Source organism: Zalophus californianus, chromosome 2, assembly GCF_009762305.2.
Source record: "Zalophus californianus isolate mZalCal1 chromosome 2, mZalCal1.pri.v2, whole genome shotgun sequence".
In the NCBI taxonomy this organism is placed as follows: Eukaryota; Metazoa; Chordata; class Mammalia; order Carnivora; family Otariidae; genus Zalophus; species Zalophus californianus.
Genome location: NC_045596.1, coordinates 129,289,146 through 129,314,980, shown reverse-complemented (window position 1 = coordinate 129,314,980; position 25,835 = coordinate 129,289,146). Strand labels below are relative to the sequence as shown.

Sequence of the window (25,835 nt, the reverse complement as noted above, 5' to 3'; positions counted from 1 at the left end):
GGATAGACAGTTTATCTGAGCACCCCCATCAGCACTCTGAAAGATGAAGACACCAAATGCCTGGGGGAAGAAGAAATGACACCTATTTTACATTTCCTCTATTTGCTAACTGAGCTATTTGTTCTGAGTTGCAAAAGGAAGGTATTTTTGACATTTTTAGCTGGGAAATCTGGCTTATCAATTTTATTTTTACCTATTATTGTATTTTCTTCCTACTTTTGTCTTCCAACAGAAAGGAATACATGGCTAAGAATTACTCCCAGTACAAGATAATGAGGTTATATCAATTTACACAGGGAATCAGAAAATTCAGCCTTTTCCATTGGTTATAATTTATGCCATTTCACCAAGTTCTATGACCTAAGAAACTAAAACTTTGCCTGGTGCCATGAAGATAATCACAGGCAACCTGTGAATATTTTGATCCTGGCCTCTCTGTAAATGATCATGTAAAACCGTTCAGAGACATAAACTCTTCTGGGGTCTTACTCTGGTGTAACTCATTGACCATCTTTGTGGTATTTTAATTAGGAAAAAAAGTGACAGAGGCCAGTGAAGAGAATTTTAAAAGTAATTAAGAACCCATTTTGTCCTTTCCGAGCTACCCGGGGAAGGGTCCATACGGCGTTGTTTTGCGTTCCCGTCGTAACTTAAAGGGAAACTTTCACAATGTCCGGAGCCCTTGATGTCCTGCAAATGAAGGAGGAGGATGTCCTCAAATTCCTTGCAGCAGGAACCCATTTAGGTGGCACCAACCTTGACTTTCAAATGGAACAGTACATCTACAAAAGGAAAAGTGATGGTATCTACATCATAAATCTGAAGAGAACCTGGGAGAAGCTTCTGCTGGCAGCTCGTGCCATTGTTGCCATTGAAAACCCAGCTGATGTCAGTGTCATATCGTCCAGGAATACTGGCCAGCGAGCTGTGCTGAAATTTGCTGCTGCTACCGGAGCCACTCCTATTGCCGGCCGCTTCACTCCTGGAACCTTCACTAACCAGATCCAGGCAGCCTTCCGGGAGCCGAGACTTCTGGTGGTTACTGATCCCAGGGCAGACCACCAGCCTCTTACAGAGGCGTCCTATGTTAACCTGCCTACCATTGCTCTGTGTAACACAGACTCTCCTCTGCGCTATGTGGACATTGCCATCCCTTGCAACAACAAGGGAGCTCACTCAGTGGGTCTAATGTGGTGGATGCTGGCCAGGGAAGTTCTGCGCATGCGTGGCACCATTTCCCGAGAACACCCATGGGAGGTCATGCCTGATCTCTACTTCTACAGAGATCCTGAAGAGATTGAAAAGGAAGAGCAGGCCGCTGCTGAAAAGGCTGTGACCAAGGAGGAATTTCAGGGTGAATGGACAGCTCCAGCTCCTGAGTTCACTGCTACTCAACCTGAAGTCGCAGACTGGTCTGAAGGCGTGCAGGTGCCCTCGGTGCCTATTCAGCAGTTCCCTACTGAAGACTGGAGCGCCCAGCCGGCCACTGAAGACTGGTCTGCAGCTCCCACTGCTCAGGCCACTGAATGGGTAGGAACAACCACTGAGTGGTCTTAAGCTGGTCTTCCACAAAGGCACACAAAATGGAAATAGAAATGGAAAAGGTTGACGGAAAATAAACAGTTTGTGAAAGTCGGAAAAAAAAAAAAAAAAAAAAAAAAAGAACCCATTTTGTAATAAAAGAAGATTCTCAAACGCTGCGGAATTTTGCTAGATATCACCAGGTCCAACTGAAAAGTCAATATTCCAGAAAAAAAAATTGTTCCAACTTTAGAAGGGTCTTTTAAATCTTGAGCCTAAGTTTTAGTTCATTGTTTTGCTTTTTTGAGGTTTAAACTTTTCTGAAAGGTAAAATGAAGAGAGAAGTCTTCAGAACCCTGAGAAGCTCACACACCCAAAGATGTCTCTTTTTTACTGGGGAGATTCATTACTTGGATTTTTCATTTTCGGTTCAACTTGACCTTCCATTTATAGACTTCAAACTTCTAATAGTTTGTTGTTGTTATTTATTGTCACTGTCTCTTCATCTGCCACAAATATTATACATGACCCAATTCCAAGCACCCCCTTGTAAAAGGCACTTAATTAAATGAACAAACAAACCAAAGGATTAAGAATTATAGGGAACCTCTCTAAGAAACATAGGGTCCCAGCATTAGAAACAACATGGAAATAGATCATAGAACCCTGTCATCTATTCCAAATCTAATTTATGTGGTCAATAATATAATTCTTTCCATCTCTGCAAGAAACTTATCTGCCACACTCTTGTGACTATATAGTTTGAATACAATTTCTCCTCTAACCATGCTCCCATTAAAATGTAACACATGTCTATAGCAAGCATTAAATCAAAAGACAAAGTACAGGAAATCGTTTTCATGTGTTGCCTGTGCTTGAAAAGGATGGAAAAGAGGAACATTTGCAATTAATGCTGTCTTAATACTTCATGGCTCAGTATGAAGGATCATGCCTATTCTTGACCTCTTCTCTACTCTTCTTGAGAAATGATACCATCTCAATTTATTCCTCCTCACAGGTAAACCGTGAGGTTTGTGTTTGGCAAATGGTATCTAAATAGGTTTTCTCATATGAAAGTAAGAATGAAGAATATTTATGTGTGTGGTCTTCCCATCAATGTAATTATAAGCAGAAACAAAATCTAAAGTGCTACTACAAGTTTTAACTGCCTCTACCAATTTCTCAATAAAAGCAGGAATCTCCTAGAAGAGGAAATATATTCTGGAAGCCCTGAATGTGCTCTAAGACAGAAGGAAAACACAATTGCTTGTAAAACCAGCATGAATGTCAACTTCATCCTCTCGAGCATGGTGTGTCAGAGCCCCCACAGTGGACAAGGGCCAGGTGGTTGATAGATGAGGGCAGGTCCTCAGCATGGCCCTGCCATGAAACACAACCTGTCACTGGTGACATCAGGGTCAAGTTCTTGGTCTCACGGGGTTGGGACAACCTAAGATACTTAACATCATCTCCATTTGGTAGGTCAGCATCCAATTTACCTAAATGGAAGCTCAGACGCATTGAGTCTGCAGTAAACTTCTTGAGAAGAGGTGTAGAGGCATGGCCAGTTTGGGGGGTTCTAATGTTCATTTGTGAAAAAAGCAAAACTTCCACTTACTGAGATGGTCCATGAACTGGAAAAAGATTGGTTTTTGTTCCTCCCATGTATGTAATGCAGTTAGATACTCCTCTCATGAGATAAATATATATATATGAATAATTTAAATGACCCAGAAGCTCCTTTACTGACAAACTGGCTAGTCTCTGGAAATGTATTCTCAAATTCAGTTGCTTATAAGACCAAAGTGATTTTATAACAGCAACTGTTATCGCATTTGTTGGCAATGAACAGAGTCACGATTCTTCTGCTCGGGCTCATACCTTTTTTTATAAGCATGAAAATGTGCAAGTTGAAAGTTTATAAGAGGTAGGCATCAATACTATAAATAAATGTATAACCCATGTGCTAGCTTCCTAAGACTGCTGTTACAAATTACCACAGACTGGGTAGCTTAAAAGAACAGAAATTTATTATCTCACAGCTCTGGAGGCTAGAAGTCTAAAATTCAGGTATTGGCAGGGTTGTTTATTTCTGGAGGTTCTGAGAATCTGTTCCATGCCTCTCTCCTAGCTTCTGGTGGTTGCTGGCAACCCTTGGTGCTCCTTGGCTTATATGACTCCAGTCTCTTCTCATGGTGTCCTCCCTACGTGCCTGTGTCATGCTGTATGCATATATCCTCCGCTTATCAGGACATTAATCATTGGATTAGGGTCCACCCTAATTCAGAATGACTTTATCTTAACCTGATTACATCTGCAAAGACTATTTCCAAATAAGGTCACAGTCACAGATACAGGGGTTAGGATTTCGATATATCTTTGGTGGTGACACAATTCAACCCATAACATCTCCTAAACAGGTGTGTCCATTCAACAAATTACCTTTGTGCAGATGAATGAATACATTTTGAAAATGTCTTGCTTAGGACGCCTGGGTGGCTCAGTCAGTTGGGTGGCTGACTCTTGGTTTCGGTTCAGGTCTGGATCTCAGGGTCATATAGCATCAAGCCCCACATCAGGCTCTGCACTTAGCATGGAGTCTGCTTAGGACTTTCTCTTCCTTTCCCCCTCTTTCAAATAAATAAATCAATCTTTAAAAAAATAATAAAGAATGTATTATTTCTATCTTACTGGGAACTTTAAAATATATATCCACTTAATTTGAGAAACACGCATATTCTACTATTGACCAATAACAACCGTTTGTGTACATGTGTATTATTTATGGAGATACATATGCACCCATTCAGCACGCAGACACACACACACACACACACACACACACACAATCTTTTTATATTACAATACTTCTGTCTGAGAATGTAATGAAGCTTTCCTGTGATGCTTCTCTTGCTAGGCATATTTATACATGTACAAGCTGAACGTATCAAAAAATGCCCAATCATCTTTGAACACATTCCACAAATTGGCAACAGTCACTGGAGAAAGACACCATTCCATTGATGAGATTCAGCATGCCTGTTTCTTAAAAAGTGGAGGTCATCAAATAACACATTTCAACTAGCACCCTGCTCCCCCTCTCCTTTTTGTTTCTTGAATCCAATGTTCATGGATGTTATGGCTGACTGTTCATAAAACCTATTCTTTCTTCATCCTGTATATGCACCTAGATGACATTTTGAAGCCAGTTATATGTGGCCACAAACCAGACTTCTAGTCAATGGAGCATGAGCAGAAGGGATGTGTGCCATTCTAGGCCTGGCTCATGAAACTCTCCTATACATGTTTCCTCCTTCTCCTTCCTTTGGCTTGAATCAGACAAGCAAAGCATCCTGCGAAGCCCTGTGTGGATGGTGAAAGAGCCACAGATGAAAGCAGCCTGGGTTTCAGAATCACTGCTTGGTGATCAGGAGCACCCATCTTGAACCGTGGGATGTTTGAGTCATTGTCATCGTCATGCAACTTGGGAAATGTTTGTTACAACTCCTATCCAAGTACTAACCAGGCCCAGTTTGTTACAACTCCTAATGCTACAGTTCACACACCTGCTACAAGTGGGGGCTTGAGTTCACCTACGTCAGGATAGAGGTGGGTGAGAATGACTGAAAAGGAGTGTCATTATTGCCTGGTTGCTCTGCTTCCCCACGCCACCAGTGCCATGAAGCCTGAGCAGCTGATCACTCACTCCCGTGACTTCAATCAAGTTGCTGAATTACGTATATACAATACTCTGCCATGGAAATTTCTCTCTTATTTCAGGTCATAGTCTTGTCTCCCTCACTAAATAGTAAATCTGTTAAAGACTTTTGCTTTGTCTCTTACAGCTCTTAGTTCAGAGTCCAGAACTATTGAAATGCTCAGTATATGTTTATTGATCTTTGGGTGGACTGATTCTTAACAAAACCAAGGGCAAGTTGTACCAGCTAAATAAGTTTTGATGTACTCAATGACTTTTAAAACCTAGTTTCAAAGCTATAAATGAATAAAAAATATAAAGCATATGTATATTAATAAATATACTTAAAGTATAAACATTTAGAACCATAAATACTACTAAAATCAATTGAAATGTGTGTTGTTTTCTTCACTCAAGGAGATGAAAGAGGTTTTATTGGATTTTTCTTGTAGCATTCTGAGAGAAAGCAGGACATTTTTAGAAGCATATTTACTCTGAACTGAGAATTTCAATGTGTTTGCTGCCGCACCTCTTCTAGCTCTGTTTTTTCAAACAGTTTTCCAACAAGACCTTAAAGTGTGTACCTTATATCACATATGCATGATAAATGTTCTGGAAGATTAAGGATAATATATGTTCGTATTGTAGAAATCACATAAATGTTTGTGTATAATCTACCTAAAACTCTGGACTTTGTACTTCATGGTACCTCATCTCACAACCCCCTCAATTTAACAAGTTAGGAAATGGCTTACAAAGTAGACTCGGTGGAGTAGTAGGCTACTCCAGGAGACAGCTTCATTGTTTTAGTAAAAGAGCATTGGTTGGCACATAAAACAACTTCTATTCTTCTTGCAAGCATCCTGTAAAGACTGGGATTCTGGGAAAGTAATATAATAGGAATAACAAAAATAGCATTTTCCAGGATTCATTTTCTAAATCTCTGTAACTCTATAAAAAGTTTGAGAAGAACCAATAGTGAGCATAGCATAAAAATACTTATTAATCAACTCTCCATTAATAATATTAGTCTCCACCAAAACATTCCACCCAGCTTTACACTGGGTCTTCTTCTTCTGTTCCCAATATCTTTCCAGTTGCAACATGACATTGCAAATCTTGCAAACAATGTAGGGCTTTACAAAGGTGAGGAAAGTTTTTTTGGGGAAATACTGGAATCACATGGGAAGTTATTAAAAATGAGAAGCTAGCCGGTTTAAATATATTAGCAATTGAAGACAAAAATCAATAAATATAGGGATGCAAGAATAAAATGATTTTGATATCAAAATAAAATGACATTGGTCCTTGGAAAAACTTATGAAACCCTTGAATATTTTTGAAAAATAATCCCTGTATGATAGTACCCTCCTGTCATAATGCCATTTGTCACCAAAAATGGTGTTTTTTTGATCCCATCTTTCTATGTTCTAAGAACTGCAAAATAGATAAAGTTAGATAATAATCCAAGTTTTGTTTAATAAATGAAAATTATTTTCATATTTTTAATTTTAAAGACTAATTCTCAAACAAATCTTAGTTTTCCAGTTTACTTGGAAAAGTTGGTCTCCATTGTATTTTTTTTTATTTATTTTTTTGAGAGAGAAAGAGAGCGTGAATTGTGCGGGGGGGGAGGGGGGCCAAGGGAGAGGAAGACAGAGAATCTTAAGCTCCATGCTCAGCATGGAGCCCACATGGGGCTTGATCTCACAATCCCTGAGATCACAACCCTGACATCATGACCTGAGCCAAAATCAAATTGGACTCTTAACCAGCTGAGCCACCCAGTTGCCTCATTTTAAGTGTATTCATTTTAAGTAGACTTTCCTTGGCTCCAATTCTCTTTGGGTAATAAAGACCTCTGTACCTCTCTGACAGCCCTCAGTAGACTGTTGGTATTTATATGTTTTTAGTGCCAAAATATGAAAGGTTTAAAGATAGATAACTTCTTTAATTATGTTTGATTCCTCTAATGCCTAGCTGAGCACTTTCTCATAATGTCGGGGGAATAAATGAATGGCGGAGTGGATGAATATAATAGGCATTCAGCACCTACCTTGTCAAAGGCCCTGCAATTTCCCCTTAAGATGGTTGTCCTGGGTCCTGGCAGTTTAAGTAGTCTATTTCTAGAGGCAGGGACCTGGACCAGGTAATCTCTTAAAGTCCTTAAAATGTAGCAATTCCTAAACTATTTTGCATTTGGCTTCCTTTGAAAATAGAACCTTTAGGTGCATTTTACATATACTCATCAACTCATAAAAAAAAAAAAAAATACAGGTTCCCAAGATATCCAAAGGAATTGATCACTCACAAAACTCTATCTTGTCACTAACAAGGACCAATTTTTAGATGGGAAATCAACCAGCGCAACTTCCAAGAATTAAAATACATGCTTGAGAATGGCCTAGTGTAGATTCTAGGAGCCAGAGACATGATAAACTGCTGCCAAAAAGGTCTTGGGACAGTCCAGAAAGTGGCTAGGAAGCTGGCTGGACTTGAAATGAGGTTGGCACCAGCAGGGTTTGCGCACTTAGCCCATAGCTGCCGACAGGCCTCTTTGATTCCTTCAGGGAAAGTCACCCTACGTGGGGCCCTCTCTGGCTGGCCTGGAACTATATGGCTCAGACTAAACATATTAAATTCATTATAGCAAATTGGTCTTTGACCCCTGGTGGCTGCAGGGCTACAAGGAGGACAAAAGCTCTGCTGCTGTCAGGATGTTGGAAATCTGCCGCTGGAGATATAGATGGAGGTGGGAGGACTTTCCACAGATTCAAAAGTGGGAGTCATTATCCAATTAAATGGATTGATTTAATGGCTTAGAGGATGATATAATGTGCTGGAGGAGGGCCCCACAAAGAGCTTTTGTGAGCTTGAACAAGCACTCTGCAAAAGCATCCCTGGAGGTCCATACAGGAGTGTATAGTTCTGCATGTGGAGCTCTGCATGTGCTACACTCAGGCCAATATTAAAAGGATACTCTTATGTCACCTCTCTGCCCTAAAGAGAGGGCAGTGAGAAACAACATAATGCAATTCAAGTTGTTGATCACCTACTATGTGTCAGGTGCCCTGCAAGGCACAGGACAATGGACATGTCTTAAAAGTGCTCCAAGACTTGGCTCAGGCTTCCGAAAAGAGTCAAGGGAGGAAGACTGGAGTATCTGGGTATCTCTGGTTCAGGAAACTCTTAATCCATCTATCCAATGCAAACATTTCTTTGGAGGAATATAGGGAAGCAGTGAACAGAAAAGCTGAGTAACAGACACGGGCACGCTAGAAAAAAGCAAAGCGTATTCACAAAGTTGTGCAACCACCACAGCTATCAATTTCAGATCATTTTCATTGCCCCCAAAAGAAACCCCATGTTGGAGAGGTGATGTCATCCAGATGGCAATATAGGTTGTTCCTGACCTCAGTCCCCCTCACAAGGAGACCAACTAACAACTATCCACAGACAAGACTTTTAAAACTCTGACAGTATGATGCCTACAAGAGATTCACTTTAGTTTTAAGGGCACACATAGGCTGAAAATGAAAGAATGGAAAAAGATATTTCAAGTAAATGGTAACCAAAAGAAAGCAAGATAGTTATACTTATATCAAGCAAAGGAGACTTTAAGTTAAAAATGGTCATAGGTAACAAAGAAAGTTGTTATGTAATGACAAGTGGTCAAATCATCAAGAAAATACAGTAATTATAAATATTTATGTACCCAATATTGGAGCACCTAAATGTATAAAATGTATATTAGCAGAATTTAGTAATAGCAATAAAATAATAGTTGAGGACTTTAATACCCTACTCTCAACAATGGATAGATCATCCAGATAATCAATAAGGAAACAGCATATTTGAGTAACATTATCATTCAAATGGACCTAACAGACATATACAGAACATTCTATTGAACAGCAACAGAATACACACTCTTCTCAAGCACACAGAAAACATTTCCTAGGATAGATCATAGGTTAGGCCACAAAACAAGTCTCAACAGACTCAAGAAGATAGAAATTGTATCAAGTATCTTTTCTGACCATAAATGGTATGAAACCAGAAATCAATAACAGGAGGAAATCTGGAAAAATCACAAATACATGGAAATTAAACACTACACTCTTTAACAACCAAGGGATCAAAGAAGATATCAAAAGAGAAATAAAAAAATATCCTGAGACAAATGAAAATGTAAACAACATACCAAAACTTATGGGATGCAGGAAAAGCAGTTTTAAGAGAAATGTTTATAGCTATAAATGCACACATTAAAAAAAAAGACCTTAAATGAACAACCTAACATTATACCTCAAGAAACTAAGAAAAAGAAAGAAAGGATTCAAATAAATAAAATTAGAAACAAAAGAGGGGACATTACAACCGATACCACAGAAATACAAAGGATCATAAAAGATTACTATGAACAATTATATGCCAAAGAATTGGACAACTAGAAGAAATGGATAAATGTCGAGAAACATACTACCTGCTAAGAGTGAATCATGATAAAATAGAAAATCTGAACAAACCAGTAAGAGTCAGGAGAGTGATCAGTAATCAAACCTTCCTAACACAGAAAAGCCCAGGACCAAATGGTTTCACTAGTGAATTCTACCAAACATTCCAAGACGAATTAACACCAATCCTTCTCAAATCCCCACCAAAAACATTGAAGAGGAAGGTAACACTTCCCAACTTAGTTAACAAGGCCAGTATTACCCTGAAAGCAAAACTAGATAAGGCACTACAGAGAGAAAACTACAGGACGGCACCTCTGAAAAAAATAGATGCTAAAATTCTCAACAAAATACTAGCAAAATAAATTCAGCAATACATTCAAAGGATCATACACCAAAATCAAGTGAGTTTCAACCCTGAGATTGCAGAATGGTTCAAAATCAACATACAAAAATCAGCAGCATTTCAAAACACTAACAATGAACTATCTAAAAAAGAAAGAAATGATCCATTTACAATAGTATCAAAAAACAACAAAATACTTACTAATAAATTTAACCAAGGGGATGAAAGATCTGTACACTGAAAACCATCAGACATTAAATGAAAGAAATTAAAGAAGACACAAAAAATTGGAAAGATATGTCCATGGATTGGAAGAATCATTAAAATGTCCATACTATCCAAAGCCATCTACAGATTCAGTGTAATGGCATTCCAATGGCATGTTTTTAAAAAAATAGAAAAAATAATCCTAAAATTCCTATGGAATCATAAAGACCCAGAATAGCCAAAGCAATCTTTTTTTAAGTTTTATTTTAATTCCAGCTAGTTAACATACAGTTTTATATTAGTTTCAGGTGTACAATATAATAATTCAGCAGTTCCATATATCACCCTCTGTTCACCACAAGTGTACTCCTTAATCCCCATCACCTATTTAACCCATCCCCCCACTCCCTAGCCAAAGTAATCTTGAGAAAGAAAAATAAAGCTGGAGGCATCACACTTCCTGATTTCAATCTATATATAGACCACTATAGTACTGGCATAAAAAGAGACATACAGAGCAATAGAACAGAATCAAGAGCCCAGAAATAAACCCATGCATATATGGCCAACTAATATTTGACAAGGAAGCCAAGAATACCTATTGGGGAAAAGATAGTTTCATCACTAAATGGGGCTGGGAAAATTGAATAGTCATATGCAGAAGTATGAAACTGAACCCTTACCTTATACCACTCACAAAAAATAACTCCGTGGATTAAAGAATTACATGTAAGACCTGAATCAACAAAACTACTAGAAGAAAACATAGGAAAATCCTTGACACTGGTCTTGGCAATGATTTTTTGGATATGACACCAAAAGCACAAGCAACAAAAGCAAAATAGCCAAGTGGGACTATATCAAACTAAAAGGCCTCTGCATAGCAAAAGAAATGATAAATAAAATAAAAAAGCAACCTACAGAATGGGAGAAAATATTTGCAAACTATATATCTGATAATGGGATAATATCCAAAATATATAAGGAACTCATACAACTCAACAGTAAAAAAAAAAAAAAAAACAGAAAAGAAAAAAACAATTTAAAAATGGGCAATGGTTCTGAAAAGACACTTTTCCAGGAAAGATATGCAAATGACCAACAGGTACATAAAAAGTTCTCAACATCACTAATCATCTAGAGAATAGAAATCAAACCTCAATGAGATACCACTTTACTCCTATTAGAAAGTCTGTTATCAAAAAGGTAAGAGATAAAAAGTGTTGATGAGAATATGGGGAAAAAAGATGCCTTGTAGATTGTTGGTGGGAATGTAAATTGGTACAGCCACTATGGAAAATGGTATGGAGTTTCCTCTAAAAGTTAAAAATAAAAATAAAACACTCATATGATCCAGCAATTCAACTTCTGGGTATATATCAGAAGGAAATGAAATCACTATCTCAAAGATATATCTACACCTCCATGTTCATTGCAGCATTATTTATAACAGTGAAGGCATGGAAAACACCTAAGTGTCCATGGAAGATGAATGGATAAAGAAAATGTGGAATATTATTCAGCCATAAAAAAGAAGGATATCCTGCCATTTTGCAACACATGCATGAAACTTGAGGGTATTATGCTAAGTGAAATAAGCCAGGCAGAGAAAGACACATACTGTATGATCTCACTTACACCTCGATTCTAAAAAAACTAAACTCATAAAAACAGAGTAGATTGGTAGTTGCCAGTGGCATGGTGGGAGGCTGATGGTCAAAGGATAGAAACTTCTAGTTATAAGATGAATAAGTTCTGGGCATATGATGTATAGCATGGTGACTATAGTTGCAATATTATACTGTACACTTGAGAGTTGCTAAGAGAGTAGATCTTAGAAGCTCTTATCAGACACACAAAAAATGGTAACTATGAGAGGTGATAGATTTTTTAACTAACTTTATTGTGGTAATCATTGCACAATGTATGGGTATTTCAAATCATCACATTGTACACCTTAAATTTACACAGTGTTATATGTCAATTCACAATAAAGCTGGGGGAAATGGAAAGCTCCAAGAGTTATCAAACAGGATATATGGATTAGAATGCCATCTAGATGTGTCCTGAACACAAAGAAATTCTATTGAAATGGAGCATAAGAATTTAGGTAAAACAAACTCCTTGTCTTTAAGAGTGATGGGAACAGGCCACCATCGAGGTGTTTAAAACCTCACATGTACAGGTTGTTGGACAAGTCCATCTTGAATAATTTGTGTCTAGAGTTAGAAGCTACTCATCAAGCTTCCTGGAGTCTTTCTTAGCCTTTTAAGGGTAGTTCTGTTCTGGAGTAAAATTCAGTGAAGATTTCAGGGCTTTGCGTGTAGCTTTTATTAAATTATGGATAAGTTGCAATCTCAGACAAGGCATTTCACCCAGAATGGGGGATGAGTAAGTCCCAAACTGCTGCAAACCTTGGACATGGAAGCTACTTAACACAACAATCTATTAAGGTGAATAAACTTATCCATAATTTTCCTCTAAAAAGAAATTTTGAATTGTTTTACAGAAAAGCCAATTATCCAAAAGATTAGTAAAATAGAAATATAAATTCATAAACAAAAAGCAAGACTGCACATATACTTCTTCAACAGTATAAGCTAAAAATTTGCCTATAAACTTCCTTGCAGTCAAGGCAAAAAGGGCAACACAATTGGTTACATCATTCTCATGTTGGAAAGGAGGAGTCAAATAAGGTTTTTAAGGAAAAAAAGGATCTTCTACATAACTCTCATGTGGAACTTTATGCAGAGAGCATTAAGTGATGTAATGAAAAATGCTCCTATCTTTTTTGTATGGGAAATTAAAAAGTGAATGCTCTTGGGGCGCCTGGGTGGCTCAGTCGTTAAGCGTCTGCCTTTGGCTCAGATCATGATCCCCGGGGTCCTGGGATCGAGCCCCGCATCGGGCTCCCTGCTCGCAGAAGACAGCTTCTCCCTCTCCCACTCCCCCTGCTTGTGTTCCCTCTCTCGCTGTGTCTTTCTCTGTCAAATAAATAAAATCTTTAAAAAAAAAAAAAGTGAATGCTATTTGTTTCTTGTAACAACTTTTGCTACAGGCTGAAAAAAACTGTTAAAGCAAAACTTAGGGTAGATAAAGTATTTTGCATTCCAATAGTTTAATTTGAGCCAAGGTGAGAAGTGAATAGATCCTTAGAAAAGTAATAGACAGCTTGACTCTTCATTTTAGAGATCTCACGTTTTTTCCTCTCTTCCCACAGCATTTATAATTCCATAGATAACATCTACAACACAAAGTGATTTTCAAATAGGTGGGGTAAAGGCAATGGAAAGTCGCTATCACATATTCTGAAACACTGCTCTTCAAGGGATAGGTCTGGCCCTGTGACTTGAGAATTTCTGGTAGGTAACTTCCCTAGATACAGTTTCTCCCATCTTGGTTTGTTTTGTTTTGTTTTTTTTAAGATTTTATTTATTTATTTGAGAAAGAGAGAGCACACAAGCAGGCAGTGAGAGGCAGAGGGAGAGGGAGAAGCAGACTCCCTGCTGAGAAAGGAGCTGGATGCGGGGCTCAATCCCAGGACCCCGGGATCATGACCTGAGCCGAAGGCAGACGTTTAACCGGCTGAACCATCCAGGTGCACCCACTTTCTTGGTTTTTGATGGGAGCATAGTAGAAGACTTTTTTCAAGCTGTTTTCTTGGATGAGAGTCTGAGTACCACCTGCAAGCACATCCCAAGGGGAAGATCTCATTGCCAGGAGAACACTGACAGTGTCTCCAGGGTTCTCCCCAAGAGACAAGTTGCAAGAGTGGCTGGGGTCAAAGTCAGGAGTTCCCTAATGAATAGAGTTATATATTCACTCTGGTATTAAAAATAAAAAATCTGAGTCACTCTCCAAAATCTCTTATTCTAGAAGAGCAGAAATGATATTGGCCTTAATGTTCTTTAAATTGTGGAACTGCTATGGTCACAGAAAAAAACCAATAATTCTCCTGCAGAGCCTGCCAGGAAAACACCATTTCTATAAAGGAGGAGACTTCATTCTTCGTCATTGTGCTGGGAACCTGAGCTCCGTAGGAGCAGGACTGGAGCCTTTGAATCAGGTAAATGCCAAGTGTTTATAAATTACTGTTTAATAAACATGGTGTCCTTGACATTGAATGGGCAGTAATTAAAGAAATGACAACTTCTTTTGAGTCCAGAATATTAAACAAACCAACGATTAAATAAAAGTATAGTAAAGGTATGTCCTTTGTCATCACTAGGAAAGAATATAAGAGACAATTTTTAATGATCTTTTTTATGAGCTCAATCAATGCAACTGATGATGTGGAGGAATGGAGGGAAAAGAGTAGAAACTTTAGTCGCAGGCAGTTGTACTTAGCCATAATTTATGCAAAAGGTTAGGCCATAAAACCTTTATTTGGCTCAAGAGATCTGCCATCTTCCTACTAATTGGTCCCCTCTTATATTTCTCCTTATGTGCATGAAGCTAAGAATATAAGTTTCTTAGTGCAGAGGATGTAATACTGAGCAACCACAAGCACTGAGATGCTCGGGACACCTGGTGGAAACGGATGCAGGGCAGGGGCATTTCACTTGCATTCTTTCCCTCAACTCCTGCTTCCACTCAACGTCAAGTCCAGTTGACTTGGCCTCATCTCTTTCAGATCTTTCTATTTAACACACCGGCCCTGGCCTTGGCCACTGTCATCTCTTCCCTGCCTAAAGCCCTCCCAACCGATCTTCCGGCTTCCTCTCCAAGGTCTCCTTTCCACTATCAACCCAGATTGGACTTGCAAATATGAGCATGACATTCACCTGGTTAAAAATCTTCAATGGCTCTCTGTTATATTTAGGGTAACACACACACACTAACAAACATAAGAGCAGAGCCTTGGGGCTTGGGGGACCTCATCCCACCCCCTCCCCCTCATGTTCTCTCTTGCAGACACACTGAGTTTCTTTTGGGTCTTCATACACTCTACCTCTTCCTGCCCCAGAGGATTCACCCATGTTGTTTCTTCTACCTGCCAACTCCTTTAGCCTAAATAACCTCCTCCTCCAGGTCTCGGCTGCAATGCTATTTCCTCCATGACTGTAGCCTGTGCAGACTGTTCACACAAGCTAGGTGTGCTTTATCTTTATTCCTGAAGCACTTCTCCATCATGCCTCAGAGCACTCTGAGCTACTTACTCAAGACCTGTCTTTTCTAGTAACTGAAAGCTTCATGAAAGGAGAAGCAAGGCCCTTTTGTTCAAAGTTGTAACTGTGGATTGTAATATAGTAACAAATATTATCATTTCATTTCAGAGATAAAAATGTTGAGGCTTTGAGAGTTAAAATTATTTTTCCATGGTCCTTAAATGAATAAACAAAGCTGAGCTAATCTTTGTCCGTTAGACTCAAAAGTCTAAGATTATTATTTTGTTTGCCTCCTTATCTAGGATTCATGGACAAAGTAGAAATGTGAGAAATAAATACTGAATATCTATTATATTCTAGGAGATTTGTTGTTTCAATTAATCCTCACTACCTTCTGCACTATTCTAATTTGTCTCTGACTATATGTAAATCTCTGGGGGTTGGGGATGGTCTTTTATGTGTTTGCATATTTGGGATGCAGCATTTGTTCCTGAATGGAAATGAAGAATGGTATGCTAAGTGATAATGAGTATTCACTGACTGCTTGGAGAGTGACAGCTTTGTAAGAAAGGGCTTGGGAGGGTCTGTGGGAGAGGAGTTGGGTCAGGATGACACAGTAAATTCAGGTCCAAACACACATACATACCCACAGACACCCTCTAGGTCAAAAAACAGCAACAACAGATAAAGTATATAAACAGAAAGCCATAAAACCTTGGTTGGGCTGAAAAAATGAAACATCTCCATTGGCCAAAAATTGATCATAAATGCAAACTGGTGAGTGGGGCAAAAAATGGGCCCACTAGGCCGAGGACTAGAAGGTAGGAAGCAAGGGTGGGGTGCTCCTACAGAATGACTGAAACTCAAAATGTTTGCTGTAAGATGAAGCTAAGGAAGAGAAATCAATGACTAGGGTATGAATTTACCCCAGATGAAGCTAACTTTATAGAATAGTCTGATAAAACATGAACAGAAAGATATTTCAAAACTCAAAGAGGTAAGAAATAAGAAAAAAATAAATCAACAACAAACATAAGTAAGTGCAGAAATCTTAGAAATAAAAAGACGTATATATGAAATAAAAATGTAATACACTGCCTGTATGCTAGAGAAGAAATGGTTGAAGAGTGCTGGAGAGAACTGTAAGAGAGAGGTAAGGAATTTACCCAGAACACAGAGGCACTGAAATCAAGACTATAAAAGAAAACTCCACAATCATAGCAGGAGATTTTGAGATATCTTAATAAGATAATAAATAGATTAAGCAGAGAAAAAATTAGCAAGGACTTAAAATCTGAAGAAAAATAATAAGCTTTAGCTAATAGACGCATTGGCAGTATTGACCATGTTCTAGGTCACAAAAGATATCTCAACAAATTTCAAAGATTCAGCATCATACAGGCTATATTCTCTAATCAGATATTGATTAAACTACAAATCAAATAAAAATATAGTTTAAAAATCTCATGTTAGGAAATTGAAAATCCAAATCTTCACTTACTTGTGAGATAAAGAGGAATCACAATGTAAATTATTTAGAACAAGTTGCTAATGAAATTAGTTCACATAAAAATTTATAGGAAGCAGCTAAAGTGGTACTTGTATAAATTTTTTTAAATAAGAAAAACTGAAAATGAATGCATGAAACCCAAGCACCTAGAAAATGAAAATAAAAATAAGTCTATAGAAAATAGATAAAAGAAAAAAATAAAGATGAGAATAAATAATAATAAATAAGAAAAAAAAGAAACAGAATTAAGAACATAAAAAGCTGGCTTTTGGAAAAATCCAATAAAACACACAAATCTCTAGCAAGGTCAATGAGAAAAATAATGTGAATATGCACAAATAAATATTATCAGGAAAAAGAAAGAGGAAATGTAGCTATGGAAACAGTAGAAAACTTTAAAACTCATAAGAAAATATCAAATGCAATATACATTCTAATTCATTTTTTAAAACTTAGACAATATCTCATAAAAATATCTATTACTAAAATTGTCTCAAGAAGAAATGGCTGGGTGATAGACATTGGGGAGGGTATGTGCTATGGTGAGCACTGTGAATTGTGTAAGACTGTTGAATCACAGACCTGTACCTCTGAAACAAATAATACATTATATGTTTAAAAAAAAAAAAGAAGGGGCGCCTGGGTGGCTCAGATGGTTAAGCGTCTGCCTTCAGTTCAGGTCATGATCCCAGGGTCCTGGGATCGAGTCCCACATCAGGCTCCCTGCTCATTGGGAGGCTGCTTCTCCCTCTGCTTCTCTCTCTCTCTCTCTCTCTCCCCCTCTGTCTCTCATGAATAAATAAATAAAATCTTTAAAAAAAAAAAAAAAGAAGAAGAAGAAGAAGATAGCAGGAAGGGAAAAATGAAGGGGGAGAAATCGGAGGGGGAGACGAACCATGAGAGACGATGGACTCTGGAAAACAAACTGAGGGTTCTAGAGGGGAGGCGGTTGGGGGGATGGGTTAGCCTGGTGATGGGTATTAAAGAGGGCACGTACTGCATGGAGCACTGGGTGTTATACGCAAACAATGAATCATAGAACACCACATCAAAAACTAATGATGTAATGTATGGTGATGAACGTAACATAATAAAAAATTTTTAAAAATTAAAAAAAAGAAGATATAGAAAACCTCATAAAATCGTAACCATTAAAGAAATTGACTAAGTAATCAATTCTCCCATTAGTGAGAATGACAGTGGGTTGGGAAAGTGGGAGGAAATTGCTCTAGAAGTAAGTTCTAACAAATCTGCAGGAACAGATAAATATGCATTTTACAAATCTATTTCAAAGAAATGAAAGTGAAAGAAAGCTGTCCAATCTTTCTCAAAGGCTAGTTGGTCCCAAAATGAGAAGGGACAATGCAATTATAGTCCAAGTTTATTTACAAATACAGATGCAAAAATTAGTCAACTGAATTTGGTAGAGTTTCATCATGACCAAGTACAGTTTATTTTATTTTATTTTATTTATTTTTAAAGATTTTATTTATGGGGCGCCTGGGTGGCTCAGTTGGTTAAAGATTTTATTTATTTGTTTGACGGGGAGAGAGAGAGAAAGCAGAAGTAGGGGAAGTGGCAGGCAGAGGCAGAAGCAGGCTCCCCACTGAGCAAGGAGCCAGCTGTGGGGCTCGATCCCAGGACCCTGGGATCATAACCTGAGCCCAAGCCAGTCACTTAACCAACTGAGCCACCCAGGCGCCCCTGACCAACTACAGTTTAGTTCAAGGATGTAAGAATGGTTGAATATTAGACAACCTACTAATTTCTTACATTGCATTAACTGATGAATGGAAAAAGGTTTGATGCCAAAAAATTCAATAAATTTCAACATTTACTCATTTATATGGAAATTCTTGGTAAGTTGGGCATAAAAGGAAATGTCTTTAACCTGGAAAAAGGATTTCTACCAAACACTTGCATCAGACCGCATACTCAGTTGTAAAACTATAAATCCAGTTCCATTAAATAAGGAACAAGATGCTTTTAATTGCCACTCGCTACTCAGTTTTGTACTGAGGATACCATCCAATACAACTCACCAACAGGAAGTTCTAAGTGAGGAAGAAAAAAGTAGCCCCTGCCAGCTATCGGCTGGGAGCTATACTGGCTCTAATAACTGAACTATGGCGTTCTCCTGAGGAGCGTAAACAATTTCACACCTTCATCTGGGACTGTGATACTGTAAGACGAACATGAGACCATTCAGTAAACACATCTAAGCACAGACAAAAACAAAATCACTGTGCAAACTGCAGCCAGCCAGACACGAGTGACTGCAGCTTCCCTGCCAATTACAGCATTAGCCCCCTTGTCTTCCTTCTTCCAGATAAAAACTATTAAGATACCCAATCAAAGAATTTCCATTCTCCCGCTTCCTGACAGCACCCATTCCAGAGCAAAAGCACATGCCATCACATCATCTGACCCAAGCTTCATCCTGTAACAAGCCCTCAAAGCACAGCCATGCTGCAGTGATTCTCAGTTGCCTGCCTTGCTGCAATGAAAGCAAATAAATCTAACTTCATTGTACTCTAGGGTCTAATCCTGGGGGTCTCTAGCCAAAGATGGTCAGTAACAGAAGATGTATGCATGGAGCATGCATTATTTTGTAATGAAAGAAAAACCATTTAAAAAATTGAAATTAAACAACCTTCATACATTTGTATTTCAAGTGACTTTCAACCTCCAGGAAAGAGGAAGATCCTCAGCCGCCACTGGGTTCTTGCATTTCCAGCCAGCCAGCCCTCCAGCTGAGCACAACTGAGCTTACTTAGCTCCTCAGGTATCCTTACCTTTGGGAACCACTGGAGATATTTTGGGCACATGTTAAGCACAGTTTCTCAACAGCAACACTATTGACATTTGGGCCAGATCATTCTTTATCGTAAGAGGTTGTCTTGTGCATTGTAGGGTGTTTAGCAGCATCCCTGGCCTCTATCCCCTAGATGCAGCTAGTATTCTATTGTGACAACCAAAAATGTCTCGGGATAATTTCCTCTGAGAGGCAAAGGGAGGGGCAAGATTGCCCAGGGATGTAGAAGAAGGACGATGGAAAGCAGAAGGGCCCTGGGTGAGTTACTAGAAGGCCTGGGGTTGATTCTCTGCCTCTGTGGGGCATGGATTCCTCAACCTTGAGAATGGAGATTGTCATTCTTGCCCTACCTACCTCATGAGGAGAGTGTGAAGAAGTGAGAGAAAAGATATAAATAGGCTTGAAAGTAGTGAACCAGATAACTACTTGGTCAACAAAGATTTATCAAGTGTCTTCTGAACATATATATATATATATATATATATACATATATATATATATAGAGAGAGATAATCATTATATCATATGTATATCTTTATAGATATAGTACTAGTAGTGATAGATAGACAGATAGATAGACAGACAGAGTGTTCTAATACTATCAAAGAGTGCTAACCTAAAACTTAGGTACTGAACCCCAAGTCTGACTGTATGAACACAGGGAAGTGACAAAATGGCATTATTAAGGATAATCTCAAATAATACAAAACAGCAATGATTCCCTCAGAAATAGTCATATAATTAAGGTAAATTTATTTAATTTGGATTTGCCTAATGTTGCTTTGTAGGGAAAACCAATTTGCACCTAAGAAATTAAAAGATCAAATTATTTGTCCTAAAAGCAGTCTTTTATAGAGTTTCCTAAATCTTGGCATTAATTTTAATGCAGAACTGTGAACTGCAGTCAGCTAGCTCTGATTCATCCTTGATGGATTTACTGAGTCAGAAGGAGGGAAGAAAATGAGCAAGGAGAAACAACGCAGTATGTACGTTAACGTGTACTTAGATGCTAGGAACAATCATTTCAGGAGCTTCTAAATGAATAAGAATTATAGAGCAATGATCAAAAATGAAGAAACATGGGGTCACAAAATAATAATGTGAATAGTTTTAAGTAAGAACAGCATAAGCCAAAAGTAATAGACTTCAGTGATACAGGCAGGCTGAGTCCAAGGACTCACAGTAGGTCCCGCAGGACCAGCCAAGAGGGTCCTTGGCTTCTTGAAGAATAGAAATCAAACTTGAGCAGAGAAAGCAAAAACAGAATTTACTGAATAGTGTCAATAGCAGAAAGAGTATAGCAGACAGAGTGTCTAGGAGCCTTGGAAAGGAAAGCAGAATGAGTCTCTTCATCACTTGGGGTTACAAGGTTCTATTGGAAAGGGGTCCAGGATACCTGTTCTTTCAGGAATCTAGGGTAGGGTTCAATCAAAGCTGAGTGACAGGTGAATAATAGGTTATTTTATAGGTCACTGCAGGTCAGGAGTATTGACGCCAGCATCAGTGGAGGCTTCTTTGAAGCTAATGTCCTGGAACATGCTCAGGATCTGGCTCTTCTTAGATGTTATCTGGTGTTTGGGACCAAGGCCAAAACTCAGAGAAAGATTAACTTTCTTGCTACCCCCTTGAATGGGACCATGGTTTCTCTGGGTTTTTCTCAGGCCTAGCAGAAAAACAGTGGAAATGGAGCCTTTCTAAAATGGAGTCCCTTCAGATTCCCTATCTCACCAAGATGACTCTTCAGGAAGTAGTATAGTTTACTCTGCGAGCCCCTTATAACATTTTTAAAAGATATTCCAAACAATGAGGTGAGCTTTGGAGTCTTAATGAAATTAAGGATTTCTCATAATGTTGTCTTTCTTTTTTTTTTTAAGATTTATTTATTTATCAGAGAGACAGAGAGCTCACGCACTCAAGGGAGCAAGGGAGGGGCAGAGGGAGAGAATCTGAAGCAGATTCCCCACTGAGTGTGGAGCCTGACAAGGGGCTCAATCTCACAGCCCAGAGATCACGACCTGAGCTGAAACCAAGAGTCGTTCTAACCGACTGAGCCGCCCAGGCGCCCCCCATAATGTTTTCTTTCTAAACATAAAGATTTTTCTTTTTCTTTTCTGTTTTCTGAAAAATAGAAATCAGCTGTTTTCATTTAGAAATATTTGATTGAAAATGCCTTCTGAGGGACTTTTTAAAACCAGCTCTTAAACAACCAAATGGAATACTTGCCCTGCTTTGCAAAAGATCAGATGTTTCTTATCTCACTTTTTAAAATGTAAAAAAACGGGAACTGAACTGGGGATATAAATCAAGTCTCACAGAACTAGATGCCAAGATTAAGATCTTTCTCCTACATGGTTATTTAATGTAGTAATGACGAAGGGAAAATAAGACCGTTCAAAAATGGATTCAAATTGTTGAAAGATGTTACATGGAAGCTGGGTGAACGTCTCCAAGGAGGTCCCAGCAGGTCATTGTGGGAGCTTCCCATTTCCTGTTGATGTTGCAGTTACTTAGCAAAACAAGTTTTGGTGAGAAGACACACAGCCAGGAGCCCACCTGGTGCAGCTCACTCAACAGACGCTTGCTTTTCCCAGTCAGGCCACAGGTCCCCCCACCTACCTCAGTTACCCCCTCTCAGAAACTTCTCCCCAGTACGGGAACTTGTTATCGCTTTCCTTCTTTTACGCTCCCTGGTGAAGTTTCACATTTCCCCCCATAGAAGTATCTGGCAAAGGTTACAAAATAAATGAAATAAAGAGAATTTCAAGATACAAAATGGTATATGGGGGGAATCTCAATATTTGATATTTGTAGCTAAATAGAAAACTTGACACAACCATTTGACCTAGGTTTCCCATCTTTCCTGTGCTGTTTTGTTTTTTTTAAGAAAACATTGTTGTCTGCAAACAAGTCTTTTTGGTCAGTATCATAGACAATAGGCTGGGCCTATCTTCCTTCATTAAGTTTGCACTTGACACCTTGGACTCCAGGAGACTTGAATTTGGGATTGTTTTCAGAGCTGCTACACTTCACTGTTTACCTCTATTCCAAATCAAAGATACCAAAATGTAAGGCAGTGTGCTGTTAACAGTTGCATCCTTGCATTCATACCGTCCTTAGGTTTGTCTTCATGTTTAGATCCTCACGCAGGATGGGCATTTCCTGTTGCTCGTGTCATCACACTGAGGCAAGAGGGATTAGGGTGCCTCTAAAGGACAGACTCCCATCGTGAGGATGATTAATTATGGGAGAGACGGAGACAATGCTTTCTCTCTAGGAGAGATTCTCACCTATCTGGAAAGGTTACCATGTGTCTACCTGGCCACTGGAGATGCCACTTCTCACTCCCTTAGCACTTGCTATAGGTGAAGCAAGGGCGATCCATGCCTCTGATAGTTAAGAGGAAGGTGGCTGAGAATTTTTAGCAGCTTGTAATTTTGACCACCCCCAGTGGCATGGACTTTACCAGACTGTTGATTATCTACCTGTCTATACATTAGAATACCCCAGGGGAGCTCTTTAAAAATACCTCATGCCTCTGCCCCAGAAATTCTGATTTAATTAGTCTGGAATGGGCCTGTGGTATCTGCATTTTGCAGGAGCTTCCCACATGACTCTCATGTTCAATTAGGATTGAGAACTGCCGAATTATACTCTCGGTCCATTTCTCATCTACAGAATCAAAAGTTGTTGAGGGAAGTCCCTCGTGATCTGTGTTTGCCAAGCCAGAGCTCTGATGAGAGCAAAGAATTTGCAGATTCAATATTTATAGGTTCTCACTATGACCCTGCTTGATGGCAGTGGGCCATGAAGATGTTTTCTCCCTTCCACAGATGATGAATCTGTGGTTTAGAGAAATTAAATGATTCACCCACATTCATCTACCAGAAGTGAGAGCCTGGGCTGGGACTTTGGCCTCAGAACCTTATGCCCTACTGTTGCCTAATACATAGATTGTCAACTACATAGATGGATGGTAGGTCTAGTTCTTGGCTAGGTTCTTCATAAGTACATCACTTTTCCATTGTATTTCCATATCTTCTTTGTGGATAGATGGCAGAGATTTCCCTGAAATTGTGTACCCCCTCAGTGTCCCTAGTTCCCTTCTGTGTGCTGAACCCCCTCTGGAAGAAGCCCACTCAGTGCCGCTCAGCATCCCAATCCTGGCACCTGGGCTGCCCTGGGACAGCACCCACAGGCCCCCTAGCTGCACTCATTGTGTTCCTGGTGGAATTCTCTGAGATTCAGGGATAGAAATACCACAGAGTCTCTACCCTTGAAAGTTGTGGAGGCACTATCCAGAGTCCATGGAACATCAGGTAGAAGGAGCATCACATCAACTCAAAAGGATAAATTAGAAAGTCCAACTGAAATCATAGCAGCTGAGCAAATTGCAGGGTGCAGATGGGAACAGTCATGCGAGGATGACTCAAGGACTGGCTAGATTTTGGGCCAGATTTGTGGTGAGAACATTCAACCAGGTAGCTCGGAAAATATTTTAGAAAGCAATCAATCAATGTCAAGTATTGTCCTTAGAAATGTGGGTCTCCGGGTCCTGTGAGGATGCTTTACTCCTGGTGAAATAAAAATGATTATGTCAGGGTGTGTTCAAAGTTCAGTGTGGATGCTTTGTATTTTCTTTTTCTTAGCTTGGCAACCTCCACAAATAATGGTGCGCAACAGAATTAAAGGGATTGGAAATTCTCTTCCTGGAACTCAGATCATACATACTGTTTGGGTATTTACACCCGATTCCTATTTATTCATTTGCTGTTTCTGCTGGTAAGCCCATGGTGTGTCTAGCACGTTGGAGGAATCTTTGATCCCATCTCAAATAAAATAGACCAATGCACATTTATTTTTGCCGTTTTCATTATCACTAAATGACGTGCCAAAAAAACATTTCAATATAACCTCTGGAGAAAATAAGCCAATTTCCTAACTAACATCAGTCTGTCTCTTCATAAAATGGAACCACACATTTGGAATGCTCCAGCTCCACAAGGCCAAAGGCACAGCTCCTCTCCTCAAGTTGCTTCCGAGCTGTGGTACGTGAAGTGCCTGTCCCAGGGCTCCTTCTGGAAAGAGCTGGCCTCCAGAGCCCCACAAACGATAGGAAAAATGAAGCCCAGCGTAAATACGTATCGAGGAAGGTCTTACAGTTTCATATTTTTTTCCTGTGGGTATAGTCTTGGTGCTCTTTCATTGAGGGAAACAACAAAAGACGGTTCCCGGCTGTTTCTGTATTAATCATGAAACTGAAAAGCTAACTCAATAGCAGGAGATAAATGCGGTTCACAAATCATAACAAAGGCAAAACAGGGCTAGACACTGGGCCAGATTGGCCATTCGGTAGTTTAAGAAATGTCATGGGTCTGGCACCTTGAAGAACCGAGAAAACTCAACATAGCCTGCTTTCCGGAGGTGAGGGAACGTCCAGTGTTTCAGCCATTTGTTCATTCGAAAACTATTTGCAAAGGACCTCCTACAGGTGCTGGGAATAGAGCGGTGAACAACACATAAAAATCCCCTAGTGCTAAAGACAGAAGATAAATAAGACAAATAAGGGAGGGACTCGCCTGTCTTCCCATTCCTAAGTCCCACAATACTCTGCATACAGTAGGAACATAATGAGTGCAGTCAGAGGGCTTGTGGCTGCTCTCCCGGGGCAGCCCAGCTTGCTGGGGCTAGAACCTGTGCAGCCCTGAGTGGGCTTTTCCCAGTGGAGCTTCCCTGGGCCTTGAAGTTGAAAGAAATTCAAGCTGCCCCCTCAGCATTGTGCGGCCACCACAGGTAGCAGGAAAGGCATTTCGCAGAATGTGGAGGCCAATGAGACAGTCAATAAGAAAGATTCTTCTGTGTAGACTCCCATGAGACGGCAGCTGGGGCCTCAGTTCTTCCAGACTGTTTTGCTTTTACCCTGATAGAGCCCAGTTCTAGACTTTCCTGCCTTCACCGTCCCTGTAGAGTTTTCCACAGGCTTCATGTTCAGTGCTATGCAAATTCAAGGGTGAGCAAGACTTGATCTTTGTCCCGTGGAAGCTGACAGCTAGCCTGGGGACTTGAGGCCTGAACACAGGCAGGAGGTGGATGGAGAGTTTAATGAGGAGACATTATACAAAGATGTTGACAGTGTTATGGGGAGCTGGAAGGGATGGCGAAGCCCCCGGGAATTGG

At 39.4% G+C, this 25,835-nt stretch overlaps 1 protein-coding gene across 1 annotated transcript; it reads left to right on the top strand.

The window, feature by feature from the left end:
* Positions 1–595: 595 nt before the first annotated feature.
* Positions 596–1,636, top strand: LOC113925061 (40S ribosomal protein SA). The gene has a single exon (XM_035726139.1). The coding sequence runs from the start codon at positions 670–672 to the stop codon at positions 1,555–1,557; it is 888 nt and encodes a 295-aa protein (XP_035582032.1). The 5' UTR covers positions 596–669; the 3' UTR covers positions 1,558–1,636.
* Positions 1,637–25,835: the final 24,199 nt, after the last annotated feature.